The sequence below is a fragment of the Oncorhynchus mykiss genome, chromosome 5, assembly GCF_057628025.1.
Source record: "Oncorhynchus mykiss isolate SJ-2025 chromosome 5, ASM5762802v1, whole genome shotgun sequence".
NCBI lineage: Eukaryota > Metazoa > Chordata > Actinopteri > Salmoniformes > Salmonidae > Oncorhynchus > Oncorhynchus mykiss.
In genome coordinates this window covers 18367127-18394696 of record NC_143026.1, presented here as the reverse complement: position 1 = coordinate 18394696, position 27570 = coordinate 18367127, and the positions used below count along the sequence as shown (strand labels likewise).

General features: G+C 41.3%; 2 protein-coding genes across 3 annotated transcripts; one reads left to right on the top strand and one right to left on the bottom strand.

Annotated features, from left to right (window-relative positions):
• Positions 1-755: 755 nt before the first annotated feature.
• Positions 756-7500, bottom strand: LOC110523362 (transcription factor BTF3). Of its 2 annotated transcripts, none has more exons than XM_021601990.3 (6): positions 7392-7500; positions 4010-4078; positions 3767-3880; positions 3296-3497; positions 2805-2861; positions 756-1087 (listed from the first exon to the last, which is right to left on the bottom strand). In XM_021601990.3, exons 2-6 carry the CDS (start codon positions 4076-4078, stop codon positions 1041-1043), a joined length of 489 nt encoding a protein of 162 aa, XP_021457665.2. In that variant the 5' UTR covers positions 7392-7500; the 3' UTR covers positions 756-1040. The 2 variants fall into 2 exon arrangements, with proteins under 2 accessions (XP_021457665.2, XP_021457664.2); XM_021601989.3 differs by having other exon boundaries at positions 7327-7499.
• A 5406-nt stretch (positions 7501-12906) lies between these two features.
• foxd1 (forkhead box D1) lies at positions 12907-15419 on the top strand. Its single transcript, XM_021601988.3, has one exon. It carries the CDS (start codon positions 13853-13855, stop codon positions 14870-14872), a length of 1020 nt encoding a protein of 339 aa, XP_021457663.3. The 5' UTR covers positions 12907-13852; the 3' UTR covers positions 14873-15419.
• Positions 15420-27570: the final 12151 nt, after the last annotated feature.

The following is a 27570-nucleotide window of genomic DNA, read 5'->3' as shown; positions in this document are numbered from 1 at the left end:
ATTGCACATGGTGATCTTAGGCTTATGTGTGGCAGCTCGGCCATGGAAACCCATTTCATGAAACTCCCAACAAACGGTTATTGTGCTAATTATGCTTCTATAAGACATTTGGAATGCTGTAGTGAGTGTTGCAACAGAGAACAGACGATTTTTAGGTGCTTCAGCACACAGCGGTCCCGTTCTGTGAGCTTGTGTAGTCTATCACTTCATGGCTGAGCAGTTGTTGCTCCTAGACGTTTCCACTTCACAGTAACACCACTTATTGTTGACTGGGGCAGCTCTAGCAGGACAGAAATTTGACAAACTGACTTGTTGGAAAGGTGGCATCTTATGACAGTGCCACGTTTAAAGTCACTGAGCTCTTCAATACGGGCTATTCTACTGTCAATGTTTGTCTATGGATATTGCATATCTGTGTGCTCAAGTTTATACACCTGTTAGTAACAGGTGTGGCTAAAATACCCAAATCCACTAATTTGAAGGTGTGTCCACATCATTTTGTGTCATACTTACCAGCATTAGTCAAGATAGCAGTCATGGTCAACGCTACCCCATGTCAGCTCGAGCATAAATTACCTTTAAAACTTCAGTGTCGTCTGTCCAGTGTGCTGCTCTATAGCATGCTTTACATCAAATCGTGGCTTTAGGGTGCAACTAAAAAAGTAAACAGTATGTTCATTTAAAATATACAACTGATAAGAAGAATCACCTTTGTCCCCTTATTTCAAGTAATCAGATAAAACACCACAATTCTCTTAGTTTACAATAGCAAAATGTTTATTCCAGATATTATGGTTTCAGCCAGACTGCAAAGAAATAAGGTTCAGTAACATGGAGGAAACTGCTGAAGACCTCGAACCCCAGAGAGACAACATACAGTAACGTACATATCTCTCACTGACTCTCAAACTGGACACGGCCAGCAGTGCACAAAATAGCATTTGGAGAATCGGGTGGCAAGAAAGAAAAATAACGCCTTGTGCCCACCCCACGGCCTAGTCAAGTCCTGTTGAGACTCTCCTGAAGGTCTGTTGTTTCCTTTAGTTTGCCTCATCCTTGGAAGCCTCGTCAAAATTCTCCACCAGATCTGAAACAACAAGCCAACTTGTCAGTCAGGGAAAGAAACAAGCAGTACTCTCTCCAAACATACATGCCTCCATCAGTCTTTCCACTGGTCTCAGTCCACTTAAGAAAAAATGTGTGTTTTACCTAAAAACATGACCCCAGGTATAATTTCTACCCCCCCCCCAATAACCTGATAAATCTGTCGGGTCCATATTTGGCTCAGTGGGGTCGAGGGTTATAATTGAAACAATTCTAAAAGGTCTGCGTATAATTTAAAGTGGGGGTGGGAAACTAAACTCCGTTAATGACATGATGGCATAGACCATTAACCCCGCGTCATCGGGCTTCAACCGCTCCTCACTCTGAATTAGAGTAATTGTTTGTTACATTTGTGAAAACGTTTGGTTACGAGAAAAGGAGAGCCTTGGGAAAAGCTGTGGGTAACTAATGGCAACCTCATGTGTATGGACCATTTTTCTCCACAAAGAAAAGCAAACGGTGCTTTCAGAACTCAAACAACAAACATTTCAAACACTAAACCCACCACCCCGACTCCAATCACCATCAAGTGTTCAGTCATTGTTAGATCTCTTTAGCATGACCCCCTTCACTTCCTAAAAGTAAGCAAACATGCCACGGTTCTATTATATGCGGGAAAATACAAGTCACACAGACATAGGAGAAAGTATAAATTACCACAATGTGAAATAACACTACACGTAGTTGTTGTGGAGAACCAACTCTTATAAGTGTCTAGGACAAAAAGTCATTGTTGAAGATACCTACACAATCTCTATGGTCACGTTCAAATAAGGAAGGAGGAAAATTAATCAATAACTGGAGATGTGTCAATCCATGCCAAGAGGGTGGGAGTGGGATGGCATCAAATCAACTGCAAGAGGCTGGTGTGATATTCTCACACAATGACACCACTATTACTACACTTCCACCTAAGACTAAAGGCTTCCCAGAAAAAACAGTTTGGAAAAATGTGTACGTATATTATGACAACATTGTGACGTTTTCATTAATTTTGGACTCATGTGAGGGTTTTTCAGCTGTTTGGGCACACTACATTTTTTTTCTGGAGGTAAACCGAAATTGGTCACTGAAGTCTATGCCCCTTTGTCAATGATTGGTCAACAGTAGGGCTTCTTCAATAAGTCTCGTCATTCAGCGAGAGACAACTCGTTTTCATGTAAATTTGTTCGAGAAATACTGCACCAAACATCTTAGTTAGATGTAAAATTCAAGACTAAGATCTCCTTGTCAAAAATGTCAAAATTAATGACCGATTTATTGAGTTTTCTTAGATTCATTCAATACTATTTTGAGGCCCTTTAAAATGAACAAGCAGTACCATTGTCGCTTTTTTTCTAATTTTTCAAGGTGGGGTCTTTTCAGGGAGTACGCGAGCACCCTCATTTGGGCCGCCAGCCGAACTGAAGCATGCTGACGCCTTTACCCCAAACCAGTGTGTCGTCAGTGTTTTATGTTAATGAAAGCTCCAGTATAATTGCGTTTCCATCAGGAGTGTGACAAGACTTGTGGTGAGCAGAATCAACAACCTCTGCATCATCAAGACAGTTGCTTTGTGAGAAGGTGTTCCAAGTTCAGTTGGCCATTGTTATGTAAATTACAAATGAAAAGTACCAGTCAGCATTTTGGGTAACACCAGGGATGTAAACTCAATGATCAATCATGACCTTTTAACTGTGAGATGGCTGTTCATGACCCACCTGGAACATCATCATCTTCCTCCTCTATGGAGGCGATTGGTGCTTTTCCATCTCCAGCTGTGAGGAAGAAATAACAGATGTTACGAACCTGTTGCAGAGCTATGTACAAATGCCTCTGGTCTTCAGTTCAAGTTGTATACAATACATGATCATGACCTTTATAAAATAGTCTGTTTAAACAAATGGTATTTCTATTACAATGTCAGTGCCTGCCCAGTGCTCAAAATCAATCCAAGACCCTTCAGCCCTACCTCAAATCCCCCCCATCCCAAAACTTTGAGATTACTACTGTGCATGTTAATCTATTTTTGTTTATTACCAATCTGTCTGTTTCCTAAGCAAAAAGTGTAACAAAAAATGTACTCCAAACAGCAAAACCTTTTGCAATGAAAACCGACACTGTTTGGGCAGACACTCCGCCAGTACTCCTGAACCATTAGAACCAGTCCCCCCTCCCCATCTCCCTCCCTCCCTCCCACAGCCCCACGTACCCTGTTTGGGCAGAGCCTCAGCCAGTCTCCGGAGGCTAGTCAAACTGTCTGCTCCCAGCTGGTTGAGGATGCTGGGGAGCATCTCTGTCAGCTGCTTGGTCTCGGCGTGGCCAGTGATGGTGAAGGTGTTGGCTGCCAGGGAGGCCTGCACTTTGGGGTTGTTGAAGTGGATCACTGTCCCCTGGTTCGTGAACATGTTCACCTGCGAGGAACAGAGGAGAAACGAGAACGGTAATGTGATGTTATTCGCAGTTATGGACATACAATCTGAAAGACTAGACACCTCCCTTTCTGAAGACTCAAATACAACAGCTAGCTAAAGTGGGCCATGAAATGAACCCTCCTTTGCTCTCAAAGAAATCAGTGGCTTCCAATTTAATTTTCATACCAATTAAAGTACTCCAACATCCATTTAAATAGGGATGGTTACAGAGGGAGAGAGGACCAGTCTAACCATGAACCAGATCTTACCTCTTCGATGCCAGAGATGTTGTTGACTCCTAGTTTCTTTAAGGAGAACTGAAGTTTCTTGTCATCTGCAGTTGCAGTTCTGTGCACAACCTTCTTCTTTCTGCGAGCAGTGCCCTGTAAAAGAGAACAGATATATCAGGTACTCGAATCTTTTAACACGTGTGAGACATGAGCTTCATATTGACATATTTTTCTAAACATTCACTCGGAAGAAATAATTGATTGGTGTGAACGGCTTCTTACCTTGCCGCCGATGCGGACTTGTGCCTGAAGTTTGGCAAGTTTTTCTTGATTCATTATTATTTCTTTCATCTGAAATAGACACCGTATGTGTTGAGTTATTATATCACTGTCCTTTTGTTTCTGGTTATGTAACATTACATTTTGAAAAACATTTGCAAACCCTGCCTCACTTAACTCGCTAGGGCTTTATTTAAAAAATATTATTCATGAATGTATATTTATTACACAGCATTCCTAAACTAGCCCACAATGTCTGCTGTGTGAATCGAGCAGTCATTTGAAAGAGTAACACATTTTCAGCGAGACCAACTCAAAGGCGAAATCCATTAAAGTCAAGATAATAGAAATCATTGCCCTTGACAATCAACCGTCGTGGTGATGTTGGCTTTCGCCGACTGGTTGAGCACCGGTACATACTACCAAATGCGCTATTGTTCAGATGTTGCCCTACCGGAGTTGCACAGTAATAGCGTCACTGCTATTAGCTTCACGACATACATACTATGGAACACCATTTTGGTCTTTGCGTGTCAAAAAAGATACAGTAGCACTGTCAAAGCTGTACAAAAAGTCTGCAAACACCAGCCATGAACGATGTGTTTACAATAGCGCATTGGTAATGAAGCATAATTTTTTCGACCACAACTTCTGGGGTAGCTAGCTTTAGCTTGCTACCACCAATACAACCAGCCTAAAAACAATGACCAGTAGAAACTGCAGTCATTTTCATTATTCTTGGCAATGATTTAGTATTCTTTGTGAGTAAGTATTAGCTAGGTTGCGACTTGTTGTTCGCCTATTGAAATTGAACTTCAGTTCATGAAAATAAATAACTAGCCAGCAACTTAACCCCGTTGTCCAAAGCTAACTTTATAAGCAGCCAGCTAGCTTCATCTAGCTAATGAGGCTCAACCGGACCGGGTTATGTGTTGTGAAACTAGCCACAATAAGGATTAGGCACAATAGGAGATTTTGCAGTTTGCCTTCAAAATAAAAGTATGTCATTGACAGTGATGCAAATGAACACAAATAGTAGAATTATGCCATGCTTTTATTTTGAAGGTTAACCGCAAAGTCCACTAATGTGGCTAATCCTTATTGTGGTTAGCTTCACATAGATGGGTCCGACTATTAAAGAACTGTTTTATAAATTTGGGTTACTTTAGATGATGACGCCTAGCTATAGAGTTAGCTAGCTAACTATAGCTACTGAAACCGATTATGTCGTTTTGCTATGCTTTTGGGGAAGGACATTGTTTGCATCCATGAGCTAGCTAGCTTTTTTTTTAATGACCAACACTGTAGGTGCGTGAGACAACTTTACCAGCATCATAACATACGTATCGATGAATCGTTGTGACATATGAAATACGAGTGATAGTTATTACACATTGATTACACTATGTAAAAAAATAATGAAAGTGTAAAATGATTATGTGACGTGCAGTCATATTCAGGTCGTGACTGGTCAACACGCTTATTTGACACGTCAAATAATGTTATTTGACGTGTCAAATAGTGTTAAATAATATATTATTTGACACGCAAAGAAAAACTGCATTCCATAGCAAAGACCCAAAAGGCGTTCCATTGAAATCCTGGTTGAGAATGAAACGACTGAATAACAGCACAACAAGTAAGTGAAATAAATAGGTTTTGACTATGTTGTTTTACTGGTAATGGGGACATACGTAAATGCCTGCAAAATAACTTTTTGGTCAGTGTGGTGTGTGCGTCTGTAACCTTTATTTAACTAGGCAGTTAAGAACAAATTCTCATTTACAGTGACGGCCGACCCCAGCCAAACCCGGACGACGCTGTGCCAATTGTGCGCCGCCCTATGGGACTCCCAATCACGGCTGGATGTGATACAGCCTGGATTCGAACCAGCGACTGTAGTATCGCCTCTTGCACTGAGATGCAGTGCCTTAGACCGCTGCGTCCATGTGACTATTTAACTTTACAAGAATGCTTAAAAGGCCGCTAAAAATTTTAATATCCGTTTTTTTTGCAAAGAAAATATCAGCCAAAATGTTTATATCGGTGCATCACTAATATTAGCTAGCTACAGACATCACACAAACATCTATCTTAATTGTGTCATAAAATACAAGTTGAAGGCGTGCCTAGGCAAGCCTAGGCAAGCCTAGGCAAGTGAGTACTAGTATTCTGTTCATATTCTGTAAATTAGCAAATACCCCAATACCAGCAAATCAAGATTATGGTTGGAAGTTAAGGCAAAGCTGCCTTAACTTAAGGCAAAGCTGTTAAGGCAAAGCTGCGGTATGTCTTCTAAACTGCCTGTTGAGCAGTACAGTAACAATCATCTTTTTTTAAATTGTACCTTTATTTAACTAGGCAAGTCAGTTAAGAACAAATTCTTATTTTCAATGACGGCCTAGGAACGGGTAGAACGACAGAAGAACGTCAGCTCAGGGGTTTTGAACTTGAAACCTTCCGGTTACTAGTCCAACTCTCTAACCACTAGGCTACCCTGCAGCCTCTAGCAGCTGCCATTAACTAGTTAACGTTAGCTAATTACAGTAGAAGCAGAATGTGGAAAAAGTTAGACGCTTCCTACAGACACAGACCTGCAAACAAAACAAACGATTCGAGGTTTCCCAGTAAGTTAATGACAGACGGCTTACACATTAATTAACTGTACCTAATATTACCTAGTTGTCGTTTGTCTGCTGGACTGAGACTATCAACCAATTTACCAGTAACGTTAGTTAGCAAGTTAGGGCGGCAGGGAGCCTAGTGGTTAGTGTTGGACTAGTAACCGAAAGGTTGCAAGATTGAATCTCCGAGCTGACAGGGTTAAAAAAATATGTCGTTCTGAACAAGTTAACTGTTCCTAGGCTGTCATTGGAAATAATATTTTTTTTTAACTGACTTGCCTAGATAAATAAAAGTAAATACAAAAAAATACAAATGTCTGTCCGGATATGGGTGCTAGCCAGCTGGTCGTTATAACGGTTAACTAATGCTAACGTTCGCAAACTAGCTACCTACACTAGTTACGAGCGGAATATGGCGAGAAAATTGAAAACCTTGACCATCGACACGCCTGCTAAATATCTACAAGCATTTGAGAGATTGACGATTACCACTGATAAATATAAACCAGATAGTAAACGATTTAGTTAACGGGCCTTGTGCCGCTGCTGGCTAGATACCAGGCTAACAAGTTAGCCAACGTTAGAAAGGGGCCTGTGAGTTGGACTCAACCTCTCAAGTCTACACTCATTTACGAAGTCCCCGTGAGTTCAAACTCCAAGATTTTCACCGGTCTGATAACTAAGGATATTGTTTACCTTGTGTCGTTGAAGGATGGCAGAAACAGTGCAGGAAAGAAGGTATTTTAGAGCTCCTAACTGACCTGCACACTAGCAGCGCGCACACGCGGGGAGCAAGATGGAAGCGAAAGAGGCTGGAGGAAGTGACGTGCGGGCAGAGGTGCAACCGCGAGAAGGGCCGATGGGCCAGTAGAAATGGCCCTATCTCTAACTAAATGACCAAGGGAGTGAGTGCCCTGTCCTGCCCTCACCAATATAAAACTTATTTCAGTGAAATTACATTATTAATTTTACTAGATTGAATAGCAAGCCTTAATAGATATATATGAATAGATTGTAATATATATGAATAGATTGTAATTACTCATCAGTGAAAGAGTAGAATAGAACTGTAGCTAACTATTCTCCGGTGTAGGCCGTCATTGTAAATACGAATTTGTTCTTAACTGACTTGCCTAGTTAAATAAAGGTTCAATTCTGTTGAGTAGGCCTAGCCCTACCTTTCACTTGTTCATCTTAGTTATGTTTTAGAAGGAATGTCTATGGTGTGATCAGCTACACACAACACCCTGCATTCTCAGTCATATTGTAAGATTGGCCTTCTCATTCTGTGGCTGAGAACAAAGTGGAAAGTGCCACCATAGCCCAGACCAAGCCTAGCCTACACGTGGAATGAAATTATATTTTTTATTCAGCCTAAAGCTTGGATCCCATATCTAAAGCCTGTCACAATACAATTGCAGTAGGGCTATATGTACTCACACTGGTATACAACTGGTGTACCTGTTAATGGAATTTTCTAAGATTTTCAAGAAATGTCCAGTACAATACAAAACTCCCATGGTAATGTGAACACAAAAATGTAGCTCTCAACCTTTGCCTATAGCGTTTCATAGTCACCACTACATTACCAGATCGAAGTTAGCAATGTTCATTTTGTCCCAACAGACACAATCTCAAGTATTTTCACAAGTATTTGTTAAGTTGCCTATTTATGAATTCTGATTATTTGCAGGGATACACAACATCCGGAAATATATGTACAGTGCCTTTAGAAAGTATTCATACCCCTTGATTTATTCAACATTTTGTTGTGCTACAGCCTGAATTCAAAATTGATTAAATATATTTTCTTCTCGCCCATCTACACACAATACCCCATAATGACACGTGAAAACATGGTTTTAGAAATGTTACCACATTTATTTAAAATGCAATACAGAAAGTATGCACACCTCTGTTAGAATCCCATTTGGCAGCCATTACAGCTGTGAGTCTTTCTAGTCTCTAAGAGCCTGGATTGTACAATATTTGAACATTATTCTTTTAAAAATTCTTCAAGCTCTGTCAAGTTGGTTGTTGGCCATTACTAGAAAGCCATTTCAAGTCTTACCATAGATTTTCAAGCCAATTTAAGTCAAAACTGTAACTAGGCAACTCAGGAATATTTAATGTCATCTTGGTGAGCATATTATATATATTTGGCCTTGTGTTTTAGGTTATTGTCCTGCTGATTTCTCTACCAGTGTGTATTGGAAAGCAGACTGAACAAGGTTTTCCTTTAGGATTTTGCCTTTGTTTAGCTCTATTCCATTTCTTTATATCCTAAAAAACTCCCTAGTCCTTGCCGATGACAAGCATACCTATAACATGATGCAGCCACCACCATGCTTGAAAATATGAAGAGTAGTACTCAGTAATGTATTGTGTTGGATTTGCCCCAAACATAACACTTTGTATTCAACACTTGTATAAAGTTTGTTTCTTTGCCACATTTTTTTGCAGTCTTACTTTAGTACATTATTGCAAACAGGATGCATGTTTTTGAATATGTTTTATTGTGTACAGGCTTTTTTCTCTTCACTCTGTCATTTATGTTAGTATTGTGGAGTAACTACAATGTTGTTGATCATCCATTTTCTCCTATCAAAGCCATTTAACTCTGTAACTGTTTTGAAGTCACCACTGACATCATGGTGAAATCCCTAAGCGGTTTCCTTCCTCTCCGGGAACTGAGTTAGGATGGACGCCTGTATCTTTGTAGTGACTGCGTGTATTGATACACCATCCAAAGTGTAAATAATGACTTCACCATGCTCAAAGGGATTTTTACCCATCTACCAATAGGTGCCCTTCTTTCCAAGGCATTGGAAAACCTCCCTGGTCTTTCTGGTTGAATTCACTGATCGGCTGAGGGACCTTACAGATAATTGCATGTGTGGGGTACAGAGATGAGGTAGTCATTCAAAAATCATGTCAAACACTATTATTGCACACAGTTATATGAGTCCATATAACTTATTATGTGACTTGTTAAGCACATTGTTACTCCTGAACTTACCTAGGCTTGCCATAACATAGGGGTTGGATACTTATTTACGCAAGACATTTTCAGTTTTATATTTTTTATTCCACTTTGACATTATGGGGTATTGTGTGTAGGCCAGTGACACAAAATCTCACAAAATGTGGAAAAAGACAAGTGGTGTGAATACCTTCTGAAGGCACTATAGATATCTTTATTATAAATAATACTATACCACCCTTGACAGTGTGATGCTGAAGTGTTAAAAATGTCTCAACTTCAACGTGCCCCATTCTCCCCTACACTCACTTTCTCTTTGTCTCTCTCTCTCTCTCTCTCTCTCTCTCTCTCTCTCTCTCTCTCTCTCTCTCACACACACACACACACACACACACACACATGACACATCATGCCTGATCACGGACATGTACCCACACACACGCACAGGTATTGTCTTGCCTTTTATGCATGTGATACATATTAATCACATGCTACCAAGTCCCCAGAGAGAGACTGACTCTTTTGGTGACATTTATAGGATTTGTCAGCGCGAGAAGCAGGGATTGCGTTCAGCAGTAAGTGCTTTCTTGGTACCCCGTGGCACTGAAACACCATCCGATCGTAGAGAGGAATTTATAAACACTTTAGAAGTGGTTTACCACAAATGCGAACCCTGCTTTAAAGACGGACTCCAGCGTCAGTTCACGAATTAATTTAACTATAGCCCAAACCATGCCTATACTACTAACTAACTCAAATAAATAATTTCGAATGAGGATTTATAGAACACCTGATGCAAACAGGCTAAATGTGTTTCCCACAGCCAATGTAGGTGACAATCGTGACATATCAGCCCATAAATCTATACATCAAAACCCATTTTATTCATCTTCAGGAAGCGTCAGTGTCGAGCACAAAAATAATTCATTAAAATAGATGATTATAGTTATTATCAACTTTCACCTATCATTAACTTTTAATATCGCTAACCAGGCCCAGGTCTATCAAATCTATTGAATCAATTTGTGATTATTATTCGGTTTACGTGACTGGTCATTTAATCTCAAAGTGACTGGTCATTTGGTCTCCGGGTCTTTCCGTAGCCCTCTCCAAGACTAGGTTATTTTATGTCTAAAATAGTATTTTAAAAAAAGGCAAAGGCCTATTAAACGAATTAAGTTCAACAAGGCTTTGTTTTAAAAAATAGCAATTAATTTGCCATGCACTGTCAGCATCACCCGAGATTCTTTAATAGCCAAGTATTTTCTTACAGAAATAAAACATGTAATATTCAATTCACTTAGGTTTACCTTACTCTTTTACTACCTTAACATTGTAGCATTATATACATTATATATACATTATATATATCTAATGTAGTGCATGTGGAAATAAGTAGGCCTACTTGTGGTCACTTTTATTTATTTTACCCTGAATGATTGTACAACAAAGACTGCATAATGTCCGTCATAGTCAAAGGGCCAATAGCTATTAACAGCGCATACATTTGCCATTTACGGCACTAGCACAATAAACTAATAAACAAACACTGATAACCAGTGTCACATGCGTGACTTTTGCTCCAAATAATTCAAACCGGTTTTTACGCACGACTTTTTTACGCACGAAATAACTATTCTATACCAATGGTGTGTTAATTCTGAAGAGTTAAATCAAAAGACCATTAGTTCGATAGTTATCAAAAATATTTTTAAGACCTGTCTGAGAGAGATATGTATTTGAGAGAGTTCTAGTTCTAATGGTCCGTTGGCGAGGTGTAGGCTTGAGGCAATTGTCAGCCAATTAGTCATTTGTGAGAGTGAAAGGGCTTGCATGTAACTGATAAACTGTTACTGTAATATAAATAGTATGCAGATTTAATTCAAAAGAACGAAAGGGAAAACAAAAGTGCTGCCATTGTCAAACATTTGACAGCTGAAGTTGTCAAAGTAGACATCGTGTTGAGAGGACAATTTCTCCGCTAGATGGTGCTGCATGGTCCAACATAAACGCTACAGTAGAGTTGTTGACAGGCCAGAGAAAAATAAACATAAGTCATCATACAACTCTGAATCAACCATGGGTTGGCTATTATATGGTCATCATCAAGCACCAGACATTTTCTTATTGACATAAAGATCACCTAAACCCATTCATCCTTATCTCTACAATACAACAGATGGATTTAATCGTTCTATGTAGGCTCTATTGTTGTAGTCTAGGCTACTTTTGTAGTCTATAGGTTTTCTGAACTTACTAACATAACTATTTGGGGGACATAGGAGACATTGTGATAACAACAGTAATAAATAATATATTTGAATTCAAATATAGTTTTACCCTTAGGCCTACTTTATTGTTGCAAACAGTCACGTTCTTTATCAACGAATGGTGATGTTTGATAGGTTTTCAGCGCTTTTAAAACGTATTTTATGTTAATGAAAAGTTTTATTTCCTACCGATTTGTTGTTTCATGCACCCAACATTGGTATATGAGAGATATGATCAAGTGTCACTCACTCCAAGCTGAGGTCAAGAGATGTCTTACATCTAGTTTTGTGGAAAAATATGCATGATTTAGCCTATACATGACTGACATCCATAATGTTTGATTTTAGTGCACTAACAAAGCGAGTCCCAGTTTAAATTGTAAGTGTCAGATTTTGAACCAAAATGTGACACTTAAAAATGTTGATTCTTCACAGTCGACCAACTTCATGACAGTAACTGTCTCCTAGGTGTTAAAAGGGGTTCTGTAGAATGAAATGTAGAACCATAGTCTTTAATTAAAATTTGATTGGTGAGAAGGAAAATATTAGCAGTCATACGGTGTAGCTTCTCGTGCAAAGGCAATGAAATGGAAAATCACAACCGGGAAGTTGTTTTGAAACATAATTTCAGATAATGAAAAGTTCCGTTTTACAATATAGTTAGTTATAAGCCTACATTTCATACTCTTTATATATTTCAAATGAATTACTTAATTGAAAAGCATCCTATAGGCCTATGTTGGTGTAGTTTTAAAGTAGGCTTCTATGAATAAGGAATAGGAAAGGTTGCTGTGCGTTAAGCTATTACGCACGTGTAGACCAACAGAAATGTCTGCACACTCTTTTGCGGGAGTCGTATCACGTAAGGATGCTTTAGCCTACACTGTTACATGGATACAATTATAATATTGTACACTAGATAACAGGATCCAGATAAACCAAATAAAAAACATTATACTTTATGCGTAAATATCACAATCATTTATCAAAAATCATATCAACTCATCAAAACAGCAGATTTATTTTATGTTTTCCCCCTTTATTTAAAAAAACATCAATCAGAGCTATAAAGTCAGTGCATGGCAGAGGCCCTTATTTCTCGAGCTGCTCGCATGCTCTGCGTGACCCGTGACTGATGCGAGTTAACAGCTGACTCTTTTCTATTACAAATGGCTCGCGGATAATCTAGATAACTACTGGATCACGCAAACTATGAAACGTGGAGAGTGGGTCATGAAACTCCGACTGTGAACATTTTTTATTTATTTTATGAATCATGAATTATCTGAACTATTACATTGTTTCTTAAAATCCATAACTTTATAAATACTTATCATTTATGTCAATTATTTAAAACATAACATTCCACTATCATGTTACAGCTTTATATCACATTAGATGATGATCTATAAGGGATAGTCCTACCAGCATGGGCTTTGTTCTGCATGCAGCCTTCTTCTATCTTCTATGTTCATTGATATAGGCCAATTTTTTTGCCAAACATTTAGCTGAAATGAAAGCTTTAGATTAATTATATTTGTATACAAAGATGACCACCAAAAAGAGAACCAAACTTTTTTAAATCGTCCACAGTTACACAATTGTTGCTATTTTTTTTTTTTTTTTAAATCTCTTCATTTGCCTTGGTGACGTTCCTTCGACATGTGATCAGAGCTCTGGTATAAAGCGCGAGGGAAGATCCGCCCTCTTTAGGATTCAGGTTTGGCCTTTTTCAGGTCTTTCCACAGGCTAGTATCCGGATGTGCGATATTGAACAACGAAAAAAGCCCTAAAACATATGGTAGTGGTTGGGAAAAAGGGACATCTATTACCGCCGGCGTGCTCCTCTAATTCCATCATATGAGTTGTCTTGGAAGAGGGCAGAGTAGCACCGGCAGTATATCCTCTTCCTATCCGCCGTAGCTTCTGGGAGCGCACAGTGCAGCCTCTACACAGCTAGCGGTGAGCCATGACTCTGAGCTCCGAGATGTCGGATGCCTCCATCCTTTCGGAAGAGACAGACATCGACGTGGTCGGCGAGGGGGAGGATGGGGACAGCCAAACTCGCTCTTACGTAGACGAGGTGGCGCAGATGCACGATGACCTGCTGTCTGGCTCCCCGCCATGCCTGGACAGCTCCTCGTCCCGGGATCCTTACAAACCAGCCAGTAAGAACACCCTGGTGAAGCCCCCTTACTCCTATATCGCCTTGATCACTATGTCAATTCTTCAGAGCCCCAAGAAGCGGCTCACCCTCAGCGAAATTTGCGATTTCATCAGCAACCGTTTCCCGTACTACCGGGAAAAGTTCCCCGCGTGGCAGAACTCGATCCGACACAACTTGTCCCTGAATGACTGTTTTGTCAAGATACCGAGGGAACCGGGGAACCCCGGGAAGGGAAACTACTGGACCCTAGACCCGGAGTCCGCCGATATGTTCGATAACGGCAGCTTTCTGAGACGACGGAAACGCTTTAAACGGCAGCAGCAGCAGGACTTTCTGCGGGAGCACAACAGTTTTATCCCCGCCGCTGCGTACGGCTATGGACCTTACGGCTGCGGCTACGGTATCCAGCTGCAGTCCTATCACACACACTCTGCGATTTTCGCGTTTCAGCAGCAACAGTCCAGGCATTCACACACGGGGACCATTATTCCGGCACCGTCCTTAATGCCCACCTCCACTGATTTGGCCAGGAGCCGGTTCTATCCCCAGCTCAGCCCCAGCCTGGCTTCGCCCATACAGACTGTAGCCAAGTCCAGCTCGCCTGTCCAGCGCTCTCCCTTCTCCATTGAGAGTATCATTGGTGGGTCGCTGAGCCCTGCGCACTCTCAATGTGCCTCGCGGACTTCTCCTCTTGTTCCAATGTTATCGTCCTCCCTCGCGCCACAGTCGCCCAACCAGGCGCAGAGCGTGCACCCAGGAACTGTTTTACACACGGTCGAGAACTTTCCCAACAGAATTGTGAACGGTACTAGTGGCTGTTAATTTCTATAAACTAACTTCAAAGTTTTCAAGAAATATGAACAAAAACGCCCCTCTTTGAAGGTAGGATTATTTTCGTATGTTTTTGTTGTTGTTGGGGTAACACGCAACTTAATGATGGATATTAACACTAGGGCTTATTCATGCCTATACATGCTGTAAAAAAATATATTATATTTATGTTAATAACATTTTAGTGTCAATCTAATTTTCTCTCCACGAAATGTTTCGTTGTTTATGAAGTGATTCGTTTAAGTCACTGTCTAGGGCGTCTCAGGATCGACTTAATGAAACAGCTTATAAATGATCACGTCTAAACAATGTATATTGTGTCACACACACCAATGTTTTTGTAGTTTGGCAAATTGAAACATTTTTACTGTTTTGATTTGTGCTTTGTATTGAAAAGACACAAAGATGAAAGTAATTCATTTATATGCAGTGTGTGCTTATTTCAGTAATAAAACATTGTACATTCTTTGGCAAGTATTGTATAATTTTTTACACGGTTTGTTTTTCAACAAGAATAAATATTGTTTTACAAAAAAAACTCTTTGCCTGGAAAGTAACTTATTAATAAGTAAGTAATAATCTCAGTCTAGAAATTAGCCTAATGTAGGCCCACACTAATGTAGGACCACGTGCATGAAGTAGCCTTTAGTGTTGTTTAATGATTTTGAAAGACCTATCCTTTTCATTTTTGTTAAGAAATATATTACCAAAAAGTAATAGACAATGTAGGCTATAACCTATTGAGTGGGCACATAATAATAATAATAATAATATCAATATGACTACTGCCCTTATAATAATAAACTACTAACACTACAACTACTAGTCCTAGCTGCTGTTAATAAATAAATAATAATAATAACAATGCATCTAAATTGCTGTTACAATGACTCATGGACATTTTTTATTATATAAATAATAATGAACTTTCAGTGTTAAATGACCAAAACTGGCACCATTACTTTCAACAGGCCAAGGGGTGCAAGACAAACTTCATATTCGCTACCTATAAACTTTTAAGAAACTTTGCGTGCGTGTGTGCGTGTGCGGGAATGCGTGAGTGTGTGTGTGACGTTAAGAACATGTAGGCCTACAACTCTATACCATTAACATTCTGAATAAATATTTTATTCAGGCTTTTCAACATGTATCTTTACACACACAAACAGCCACAATTTAGTCCTCGTGTGTGTGTGTGTGTGTGTGTGTGTGGCCTAGCTGTGTCTGAATGTAATTACATTTTCCTTGCACGGGATGGATGACAAACCTTGGACCTACAGGTCCATTTGCCCTCTCCCACATGTATCCTTGTAATTACGCTTGGTGGACAGGCCGGTGTCACTGGGGTGACAGAGATTGTATTTTGCTACCTTCAGGACCGACGTTGATTATCACGCGGGTGATCCGAGGCAGCTGGCTCGGACTCTTGAGAAAACACTGCTCCTCGACCAATTCCTTATCTCCTCATACTTGTCACAGTTGCCACGAGAGAGAGAGATGTATTGGTCAGCGAGGCTATACTCCTTAACATCCATAGCCCAGAGCAGTAGAATACAGACATGCGCCGTGGCGAGGGTTGTTGCAAGGAAAGTAAGACGATTTGATGCGCATAAGGAAACTATGTGAATAAAAAAAGACTAGCCTATATATTAAAACGCGCGTCAGGAGCATAACGTAATTATCATGCAATTATGCATCATTAGATATTAGTATACATATAGCCCACATGTCATTAGTAGAAGCCATAACATTAGATCTATCCGCCACTGTCCTCAATGATGAGCCTATGGATAATAATAGGACCATGAAGTGTATAGGCTTTGGCTATATGATGTTATTTTGGATGATGCCTAAACAATAGACCTGCATCTCTTTACTAAATATACCATTCCACATTCAAAGCAGGTGTTTGTAAGAAAAGGCTGTAAAGTTGATTTTCAGAAGGCCTCAATCTCACAACATCAAGGCTGTGGCGTGATGCGTGGGCCACAAGCCAAGAGAAAGACCCCCACTCTCTCCGAGGGAAGGACCACTGTTTGGCGTGTGTTATCCATCCGTGACTACAAATGCGCATCCCCGTCGCCCGGTCGCGTGTTAATGGCGCCACTGCGTGCTTCTCAGTTGCAGAGGAAATGCGTGTAGCAATAGCTAGATCCACTCAGCGCCGTGCGCCGCTCAGAAACAGTTCACTAGGCCACCGGAGGACAGCAGCATGCGTGATGATGTAACACGCAAGCCAGGCAGCCAGAGCAGAGCGAGAGTCCCTGGCTGTGCCATGGCCCTACACTCACACCACGCCGGGTCGCAACCTGCTTATTGGAGACTGAGGTCACATATTTGTTCGTGCTAATTGATAAATATACCTCGTAGAAAAGGGTCAAGCAGGAGCGAGACATGACTAAAGACGACTTTTAGCAATTCACAGGCAATAGGTGTATGCAGGGAGCCGCCCGTAGCTGACAGATTGAGAGATGACATAAATGGAGTCTATTGGCTTTATGGATATGGAAATATGGATATGTAATGCCATACAAACTCGGAGTGCTGAAATCTAGGAAATGTACCATATAGGCCTGCAAAAATGTGAATATTTTCAACAATCCTACGATGTTGTTAACAATTAATCTAGTTTGAAATAACCTAATAATTTGTAAATGTTGAATGTTTTCATCACACACACACACACACGCACACATGCACACTATAGGCCCATGCACAGAAAAATATGTTGTCTTTCTTGTAAATCTCTATAAAATAAAAGGCCTATTGCTACATAAACTGCCCTCATAATGTAATTTGTATTAGTAGCCTTTAATCCGTGTATGTTTATGTTCACTTTTATAAATATGGGCTACTCAAATGCACAAATATAAATGTATTAGATTTCAGAAAATATGTCACTTTTTGTTGGATCTTTTATGATCGGAGAAACAGGATTGTATGATTAAAATAATTTGTGTGGTAGGCCTACAAGTTCTGAAATAAGAGAGAAACGGCCTGACCAGCTTACACTTCACCATCGCTGGATTGTAATGAAGTGAGACTAAAATGGTTTGGTTATGATTGTGACTGAACGACAGTAGTAACTAGACGAGAATAGAATAGAATAGAATAGAATAGAAAATAAAATAATAGAAAGCGAAAAACACGATACGTCTGAGAAAAGAATCTTCACGCAATGACACTACAGAATATTAAGACACATTTAAAGCAAATCAATTCAGCAGTGTAAGATGGTGTACAACGTTCAAAAAGCCGCATAGGACAATAAAATGCACACATTTATAAATGAATGGATACATATTTATTCATATTGAATCCGTTGGAATATAGACTACATTCTTTCCTAAAAATGTATTTTTTTGCGACTGGCATTCCATTGGTCTTGTAAGGCCTAGCTTCTGCAGTGTTCCCATAGAATTAGAAATTAGAATACGTAATTTATTAGGATCTCTATGAGTGTTCCAATGTCAATCTATGTAACCAAATGAAACTATTTTCAAAAGTTGTGTGGCATGCAATAGCCTATTTATCTTTCTAGCAAACCTAATATGGAAGAGTAGTCTGCCCACGAAAGGGTGAAGTACAGGCTACCCACAAAAAAATAAGATAAAATAAATGTTTTCAACGAACACAAACAAGTTCCCTTCATAATACCATAGAGGCGTTAGGCGTACAAATAAATAATTTGATGGTCTGCATGCGCATGGAAACCCACTAGCCTACCTTTTTCTTTATCCGCCAGAGTGATTTGAATAAATACGTGTTCAATTTGATTGACTCACATGTTCTCCCTTTTTTCCCGTTAAAAACAGAAAATGCGTTAATTTATTTTATAAATCTCTTTTTACAGTTTTCACAAAGTGCTTTACAGATACCAAGCCTAACATTAGTAACTTGCTAAGTTGATATTAATAACATGTTAACAACAGTTAAAATGTCTTCATACCGAAGGTCTGCATGATCTTCATAACTTGCTTTGTTTCTGCTATTGATATGGGAGAGCAGTTTGGCGGCTTTGTTAGGTTTGACATATATGTCTATAGCCTGGTTGTTCTGTGTTGTTATTAGCCTACACCGCAGCACGGCATATCAGATCACAAAATTGTTATTAATAGCCATGTTTCGACAATCCCTTGTTGGCTTTATTATGTATTTGACCCTTTCTTGAAAGTTTAGCCTAACAGGCCCTAAACCTACATTCACTTAGAAAAAGTGTAACCTTCTCACCCCAATTTATATTGGATGTTGATTGGATAAGCTGTAGCCTATTCGAGATGTTAACCAAAATAAAAGTAGCCTAACTTGATAACTGATCACTAGGACTCAACGGACTTCATATTCAATTATTTGGCCAGTTTGATTTGCAATTTTTCAAATTAAATAAATAAATACAATTTTATGAAATAGTACCACATCGATATATATCTAAACTGATGGTTCAACTTCGAGTATCGAGTTGGAGTCGTTTAGTGTGTTCGATGACGGAAGTCCACAAATGTAGCCTATACAATAAGAAAATGAAAAGTTATAGTTATATTATAGTTATAGGTGACTGTGCGGTTAACACGCGATTTTTAGCAAATTTCACGGATCATGTGGGCATCAGTCTCATTGAGAGCGTGACTGAAGCTCCGCAGTTAGCAGTTTATCCTTGGCGGGTCACACAGGTCACCAAAAACGGGGCTAAAACCAAAACACTCAGCTCACAAAGCAACCTGAAGGCGCCGATAAGCCAACTTAGACTAGAGAAGGAGCAGAATTATAGCCTATTTCGAGAGTTTTTCTAACATTATATCCAAGCGAATTCAGGAATAAAGGCATTTATTCAAAGTTGTTATTTTAGTCACTTAATTTAAAATAAATATTGCTGTAAGATAGGTTGCCTAAACCTCACATTTAGCCAGTGCCTCGAAAGTTAGGCATAATGGTCTTATGCTGTGCAGCTGAAAATACAACAAATATGTTTACAAAGACACATGATTGATGAACAACCAGTAGGTCTAGCCGCCTAGACAAAGGAATTAAGAATTTCTAAAATTAAATCCACCTTACTGACTCAGTGTGGGACAAAGTTTTGTGCTGGAGCTCAGTGGACTACATGGGGAATGAATCCACACAGTCTTACTATTGCGTGAGAAGTCAACCTATATCTTTCAGATGAGAAGAGTGATACACAATACTAGAATGGGTGGTAGAGCTAGCTTTGTGGAACATTAAGGGCCTAGGGGCACACCTTCAGATCCTCAGACAGTCTCTTTGCACCATCACCACCATCACAGACAACACTCTCAACAACTTTCAATTCAATAGGACTGAGAAAAAGCTATGTTTTTTTTGTATTGTCAACGGGTGTACTTAGCTCATGATCTTTCAGTTTAATGTTTAGGATTATAGTTCCAAAATCATCCTTGTGTGTACGGATAGAACATTTATTTTAATATATGCCAATTAGCAGACACTTTTATCCAAAGCAACGTAGTCATATGTGCATACATTTCATGAATGAGTGGCCGTAGGAATCGAACCCACAACCCAGGCATTGCTGACGCCATGCTCTACAAACTCAGCCACACAGGACCACGAACTGTTTCGCTCTGTATTGAATAGCTTTCAAAAGTTTGTCTTTACATTACATGTGTTGCTCCATAATCTTGACTTGTATAGGCTACTAACTTAGTTTTATTGAGACATAAACCTACAATGTCATTTCAGGACTATACATTTGCTATAATGTACACCAAAACGACATAAACTATTTACATAATCTATAAAGAATTCATAACACATCATAAATAATTAATAGACATGATATAAACCCACTAAATCTGTTTACCAAAGTTTTATGACTTTTATATCATATATTGTATTGCATAGTATTCAATAAATATGACATCAAAGTGTATTTTCTATCCATAGTTCCATCTGACTGACATAATGTATATTAGATGCATTGTAAAATACCTTGTCAACTTTTAACAGTGCTCTGCAGTGTATAACTTTACATCGATACATGTAAATAATGTAAATCATCTGAATCAGTGTGGAAGCCTGTGTCCCTCTCTCCACCTTCCTCGTAAAGTTAATCAATCATTCATGAATTATATCTTTTAAGAGAAAGTCCTTGGTTGGTCTGTGGTCTGAAACTTGAGCTGCAAAAATGATATTATTTTATGGACATGGTTTGAATCAATGGTTTATTTTACTTTCCATTCTACTCATTTCCATGGTACTCTCTCTAACTCTCTCTCCCATATATAATAAAGCACAAAGCCTCATCAGTCCCTACTGCAATAGTCAATAAACTTTCCTTCATAGATACACACTTCCGTCACATTCATACAGGTGTCCACAGATTATTAATACACTAAACTCAAATTCAAATCTTTCATTTATGGTCACTCCAATGACCGGAATCCAAAACTTACTGAGTTAGGTTGACAAATATGTAAATACTGGTAAGTTGTTGCTTAGTTTGAAATGGAATGGAATATCGTCTGAAGGCATGTTGTCTCTTCTCAGTGCAGCGCAATTCTTGTTATAATGAGTCTAATAAGATAAACATGTGTACTCTGTTTGGCATGTTCTGTTGCATTGTGTTTATTTCATTGGAGTGAAGAAAAAGCATTTGTGTGCATGTGCTTGTGTGCTTGCATGCTTCCGTGAGTGTGTGTGTGTGTAAAATCTAAAATACACAGGGAAAAGAGAGAGGAGGGGGGCAAAGAGAGAAATTAGAAAAAGCAGAAAAATAGAGAGAAAGGGAGAAAATAGGAGAAAAAAGGAGTGAATACCTCCCAGGGAGGCGGAGAATCCCTTCATCTGCTTTTCAGTGTGTGGAACACTGGCTACACTTATCCCCTCTCTCTAAAAGGAGCTCCGCTTTCCGCCCCATTAAAAAGTTTGGGAACTAATGCCACCCCTGAATACTAGTCTAATTAGAGTACTACCCAGAGCTGCAAGGGCCCAGCAACACAAGAGGAGCCGGAGGCTAAGGGAAAGCATTCTGTAATTTCCCTTTTGTAGAACCCATCTTTTTTGTGTTGTTTTTTTTGTCTTTCTTTTTCTTTCACGTTCCGACTCTCTCTCCCTTTCTGGGTATTCTCTCTCTTCAACTTGTGTATAGAGAGCAGGAATGAGGAATCCTACTACAGCTGAACCGATCTTTAATCACAGAGACACTTTTGATCTGGGAGACAGGCCCAGGTGGGTTATGACAATATGAATGGTGTCAATCTCAATGAGGCAATACAGGATACTGTCACTGGCCTTTTGGGGGATCAGTGAAGAGTAAGGCATTTATTTTGAATTAAATGGAATGATTACAAAACCAAGGAACTGTGATAATTTTGCTTTTCTAGGTAACGATAACTATAAAACAAAGTAAAATAGATTTTTACTTAGATACAAATTAATTGCAAGACAGGCTTTCTGTGTAACTCAATAGCATTTTATGAATCACACAAACTCACAAAGTATGTGTTGTGCATGTAAATTTGGGCATGCCTGACACTACTGTAAATTATGTAAATTGCAAAATAAACGTTGACAACTTTTGTCTATATCTGTCTATATGTCACTAATGTGTGAGTGTGTTTGATGATGGATGTCCACTTATGTAGCCTATACAATAAAATAAGGAACATTCTGAAAAAGTTAGAGTTATATTGTAGTTGTGCGGTTAACTGTGCGGTTAACTGTGCGGTTAACTGTGCGGTTAACTGTGCGGTTAACTGTGCGGTTAACTGTGCGGTTAACAGGGGCTCTCCCAGGGTCACTTTTTGATGCGATCTGAGTCATGGTTTGACTCTGGATGGGCTTTTCTCTGGAGGCTTCCTCCTTAAAGTGTGAGTCAGTTTGCGTGGACCACAGAGCTGTGATTCTGAGGCTGTGTCCCAAATGGCACCATATTCCCTATGGGTCCTGGTCATTAGTGAGCTACAGTACATAGGGAATAGGTCTAAATGCTCTGTTATGTAAAGGCAGACTGCTGAGGTCAGGTCAATTTGACTTTGGCATTATAGGATCTGCTCAATAAATCTGGCTTAATCATCTTAATCACAAGCCCTAATACACTATACACAGGGGTGGCCTTTATTCAGACTAACCCAAACAGTGTTGATTAAAGAAAATGTTTATCCTAAAAAACAAATCTCATCAGATTTCGCAGGATGGAGCATTTCATGGGGGAGAGAGAGAAAGACGTTCACTTATATCAATAACTCATCAGGACAGAGAGAGTACTACATAGATAGATAGCTACAGTAGATAGACAGAGAGAGAGAGATAGAGAGAGAGAGAGAGAGAGAGAGAGAGAGAGAGAGAGAGAGAGAGAAATAGAGTGAGTGGGTGGGTGGGTGATGGCAGGCGAGAGAAATCAGGGAAGCTGAGAGAGAAAGAGAGAGAATCAGGGAAGCTGAGAGAAAAAGAGAATCGGGGAAGCTGAGAGAGAAAGGGAGGGAGAATCGGGGAAGCTGAGAGAGAAAGGGAGGGAGAATCGGGGAAGCTGAGAGAGAAAGAGAGAGAATAGGGGAAGCTGAGAAGAAAGAGAGAGAGAATTGGGGAAGCTGAGAGAGAAAGATCTACTCAATGCTAAAGTTCTACACCTCCAGTATCGAAAGCATCTTGACTGGCTGCATCACAGCTTGGCCTGGCAACTGCTTGGCAATCCGTCCGCAAGGCGCTACAGAGGGTACCTGGGCCCCCTATGTAGTGCCCTATGTAAACTGGTCAAATGTAGTGCTCTTCATAGGGAATAGGGTACCATTTTCATTGACAGCCTTCACTATCCCACTTAATTCATGCCACCACCTCCATTGTATCTTCCACAATGTCCTCCGACCTACATCATTTATTCAGATGAAGAATTTTGAGTTTGGAGGTGTTTTTATTGGTCCGACATCTTGTCTTTCTCACCTCGCAATGACCTTGTTCTGTCTGAGATTTCCGCTGCGGAATGATGTCGCTGCGTCTCACCGACCCCTAGCACTTTCTTTCTTTCACTCTATTTTTATTTTTTATTTTCCCCTCTCCATGCTTGTTTTCTTTGGCATGATCGGTGCTCCTACAAACAACCCAGAGCCCATAGCTTTATCCATCAGGCTTGCTCAGAATGTGATAATAAAATAACAGGCGGACTGAAACAAACCATTTGTTACAACTCACAGATATATTATTCTGTCGACTTGAAATGAAGCTCAGAGGTTAGCGAGGCATCTCCTACTGAAGCTACACCAATAAATAGAACAAACATTATTGCCGCCATTGACGTCGATAGGGCCACTTGCCACTTGAAAAGTGCCGGAAAGTCTTGGGTCTTGGGTCATCCTAAACGACGCCAACCGCCAGCAGCTGTCGGAGGTCACAGCTAGCAGCGAACAGCGTTTCCTGGCGGTTTGCATCCAATACATCATTTAGCATCCTGCACTCTCCCCAGCTTGCTGCTATTCAGAGGGGTTCTGGCAGAACGTGTAGCCGTTGTATCTGGTGGACTGTCTCAGCTGGCTGGCTACCAGTTAGTAACATGCAACAACGCCATTGGGCTCTAAACACTTCATCGACGTCAAGCAGCCCGTTCATCATAGTGACACCTGCAGGTAATGCACACCGCCTAGCTACAATTTGGCTAACAGCCCAGCTCCAGCCCAACTACAGCCCAGCTAACAGCCCAGCTCCAGCCCAACTACAGCCCGGCTAACAGCCCAGCTCCAGCCCAGCTCCAGCCTAGCTAACAGCCCAGTTCCAGCCCAACTACAGCCCAGCACCAGCCTAGCTAACAGCCCAGCTAACAGTCCAGCTCCAGCCCAGCTAACAGCCCAGCTCCAGCCCAACTACAGCCCAACTAACAGCCCAGCTCCAGCCCAGCTAACGGCCCAGCTAACAGCCCAGCTCCAGCCCAGCTAACAGCCCAGCTCCAGCCCAACTACAGCCCGGCTCCAGCCTAGCTAACAGCCCAGTTCCAGCCCAACTACAGCCCAGCACCAGCCTAGCTAACGGCCCAGCTAACAGCCCAGCTCCAGCCTAGCTCCATCCCAACTACAGCCCAGCTCCAGCCCAGTTCCATCCCAACTACAGCCCAGCACCAGCCTAGCTAACAGCCCAGCTAACAGTCCAGCTCCAGCCCAGCTAACAGCCCAGCTCCAATCTAGCTAACAGCCCAGCTCCAGCCCAGCTAACAGCCCAGCTCCAGCCCAACTACAGCCCAGCTCCAGCCCAGCTAACATCCCAGTTCCAGCCCAACTAACAGCCCAGCTCCAGCCTAGCTAACAGCCCAGCTTACAGCCCAGCTAACAGCCCAGGTCCAGCCCAGCTAACAGCCCAGCTAAAGCCCAGCTCCAGCCCATCTCCAGCCCAGCACCAGCCTAGCTAACGGCCCAGCTAACAGCCCAGCTAACAGCCCAGCTACAGCCCAGCTACAGCCCAGCTACAGCCCAGCTAACAGCCCAGCTACAGCCCATCTCCAGCCTAGCTAACAGCCCAGTTCCAGCCCAGCTCCAGCCTAGCTAACAGCCCAGCTAACAGCCTAGCTAACAGCCCAGCTACAGCCTAGCTAACAGCCCAGCTGACAGCCCAGCTAACAGCCCAGCTCCAGCCCAGCTAACAGCCCAGCTCCAGCCCAACTACAGCCCAGCTCCAGCCCAACTACAGCCCAGCTCCAGCCCAGCTACAGCCCAGCTAACAGCCCAGCTACAGCCCATCTCCAGCCTAGCTAACAGCCCAGTTCCAGCCCAGCTCCAGCCTAGCTAACAGCCCAGCTAACAGCCCAGCTAACAGCCCAGCTACAGCCTAGCTAACAGCCCAGCTGACAGCCCAGCTAACAGCCCAGCTTAGCCCAGCTAACAGCCCAGCTAAGAGCCCAGCTAACAGACAAGCTAAGAGCCCAGCTCTAGCCGAGCTAACAACCCACTTGTAAAAGGTCAAATGGGATTTAGAATTTATTTTCAGAATATGTTGCCAGGTTAATTAATGTACTATACCGTATATGAAATCATATTTACTAGATCAATACATCTTAATAGGAAAATATATACATTAATTGTGTGCATATATGTACTGTATGTGTGAGTGTGTGTTTGTGTGTGTGTGCGTACACCCAGTGGGGAAATTTAACTTTAGAAGTTTCTGCCTGTATCCTCTGTACTATGTCATCCATTCCCTCTCGCCCTCCATAGCGACGCCCCTGTCACTCAAAAGATTAAAAAAACATCAACAGTGGAAGCCACCCATGAAGACGCACTCCCACTCTCCTCTCCCCTCTCTCTCATGTTTTTTTCCCCTAACTAGCTTTCACTCCCTCTGTCTCACTCTCTCCCTGACTCCTACTCTCGACTCTCTCCCTCCCTGACTCCTACTCTCGACTCTCTCTCTCCCTGACTCCTACTCTCGACTCTCTCCCTCCCTGACTCCTACTCTCGACTCTCTGTCTCCCTGACTCCTACTCTCGACTCTCTGTCTCCCTGACTCCTACTCTCGACTCTCTGTCTCCCTGACTCCTACTCTCGACTCTCTCTCTCCCTGACTCCTACTCTCGACTCTCTCTCTCCCTGACTCCTACTCTCGACTCTCTCTCTCCCTGACTCCTACTCTCGACTCTCTCTCTCCCTGACTCCTACTCTTGACTCTCTCTCCCTGATTCCTACTCTCGACTCTCTCTCTCCCTGACTCCTACTCTCGACTCTCTCTTCTCCCTACCTCATTTTTCTCTCTCTCTCTTTCTCTCTCTCTCTCCTCTCTCTCTCTCTCTCTCTTTTCCCCATCTATCACTATATGACTCCCTCTCCCCCCCTTCTCGCTCTCTCAGCCTCATTGACTCAACCACAAAGTGTCTGCTGCAGATGCCCACAGCTTCTAAAAGGACTAGCAAAACACCAGAGCTAAGCATTTAAGTGGGTATATTCTGCTGCGTACCCCCCTCCTCTATGCCTGTGTGTTTGTGCACGTGTGTGTGATGTGTGTGCAATTGTGTGTGTGTGTCTTCCTAGCCTGTTCCCAGTCTCTTGGAGGCATGCCCAAAAGTCTCCCGACACGGGGATCAGTATTTGACAGACGTGTTCTCATAGCAGTAGATCAACACCGCAATTAAATCCAGAGGCCTTGTGATACACACAAGACCCCTGTCCCATGGCCCACCCCCTGCCAAAAAGTGAGCCACATCAGAGGCAGCACCAGATCTGATATTTTCGTCATTTAGCAGACACTCTGGCTTACAGTAGTGAGTGCATACCTTTTTTCCCTACTGATCCCCCATGAGAATCAAACCCACAACCTTGGCATTGCAAGCACTATGCTTTACCAACTGAGCCAAACAGCCCCTGAGCCACATGGGACCCCACGACACTCTGTAACACATTAGAAGGGCTCGCGGCTTTGATATTCTGCAAGATACTGATCCCAGACCAGAGGCTATGTATGGGATTTTCGAGGTGAGGGAAATCCCTCAGAACTATGTGTGCTTCAATGTTATGGCGGTTTATGCTGTATGACGGACTAAAACCACTGATCACAGACATCAGCTCCATGTCTAGTTTTGATTTACATTTGGTTGTCAACTAACGTGAATTCGATGTGAAATCAACAAAATATTTAATGTAATTGGATTTATGTTGATGACTTTTTGCACATCCAATCAGTTTTCAGTGTCATCACAACACTCCCCAGTGGGGAGCTGCTATGTGAACAGGGTGACGTGCTCT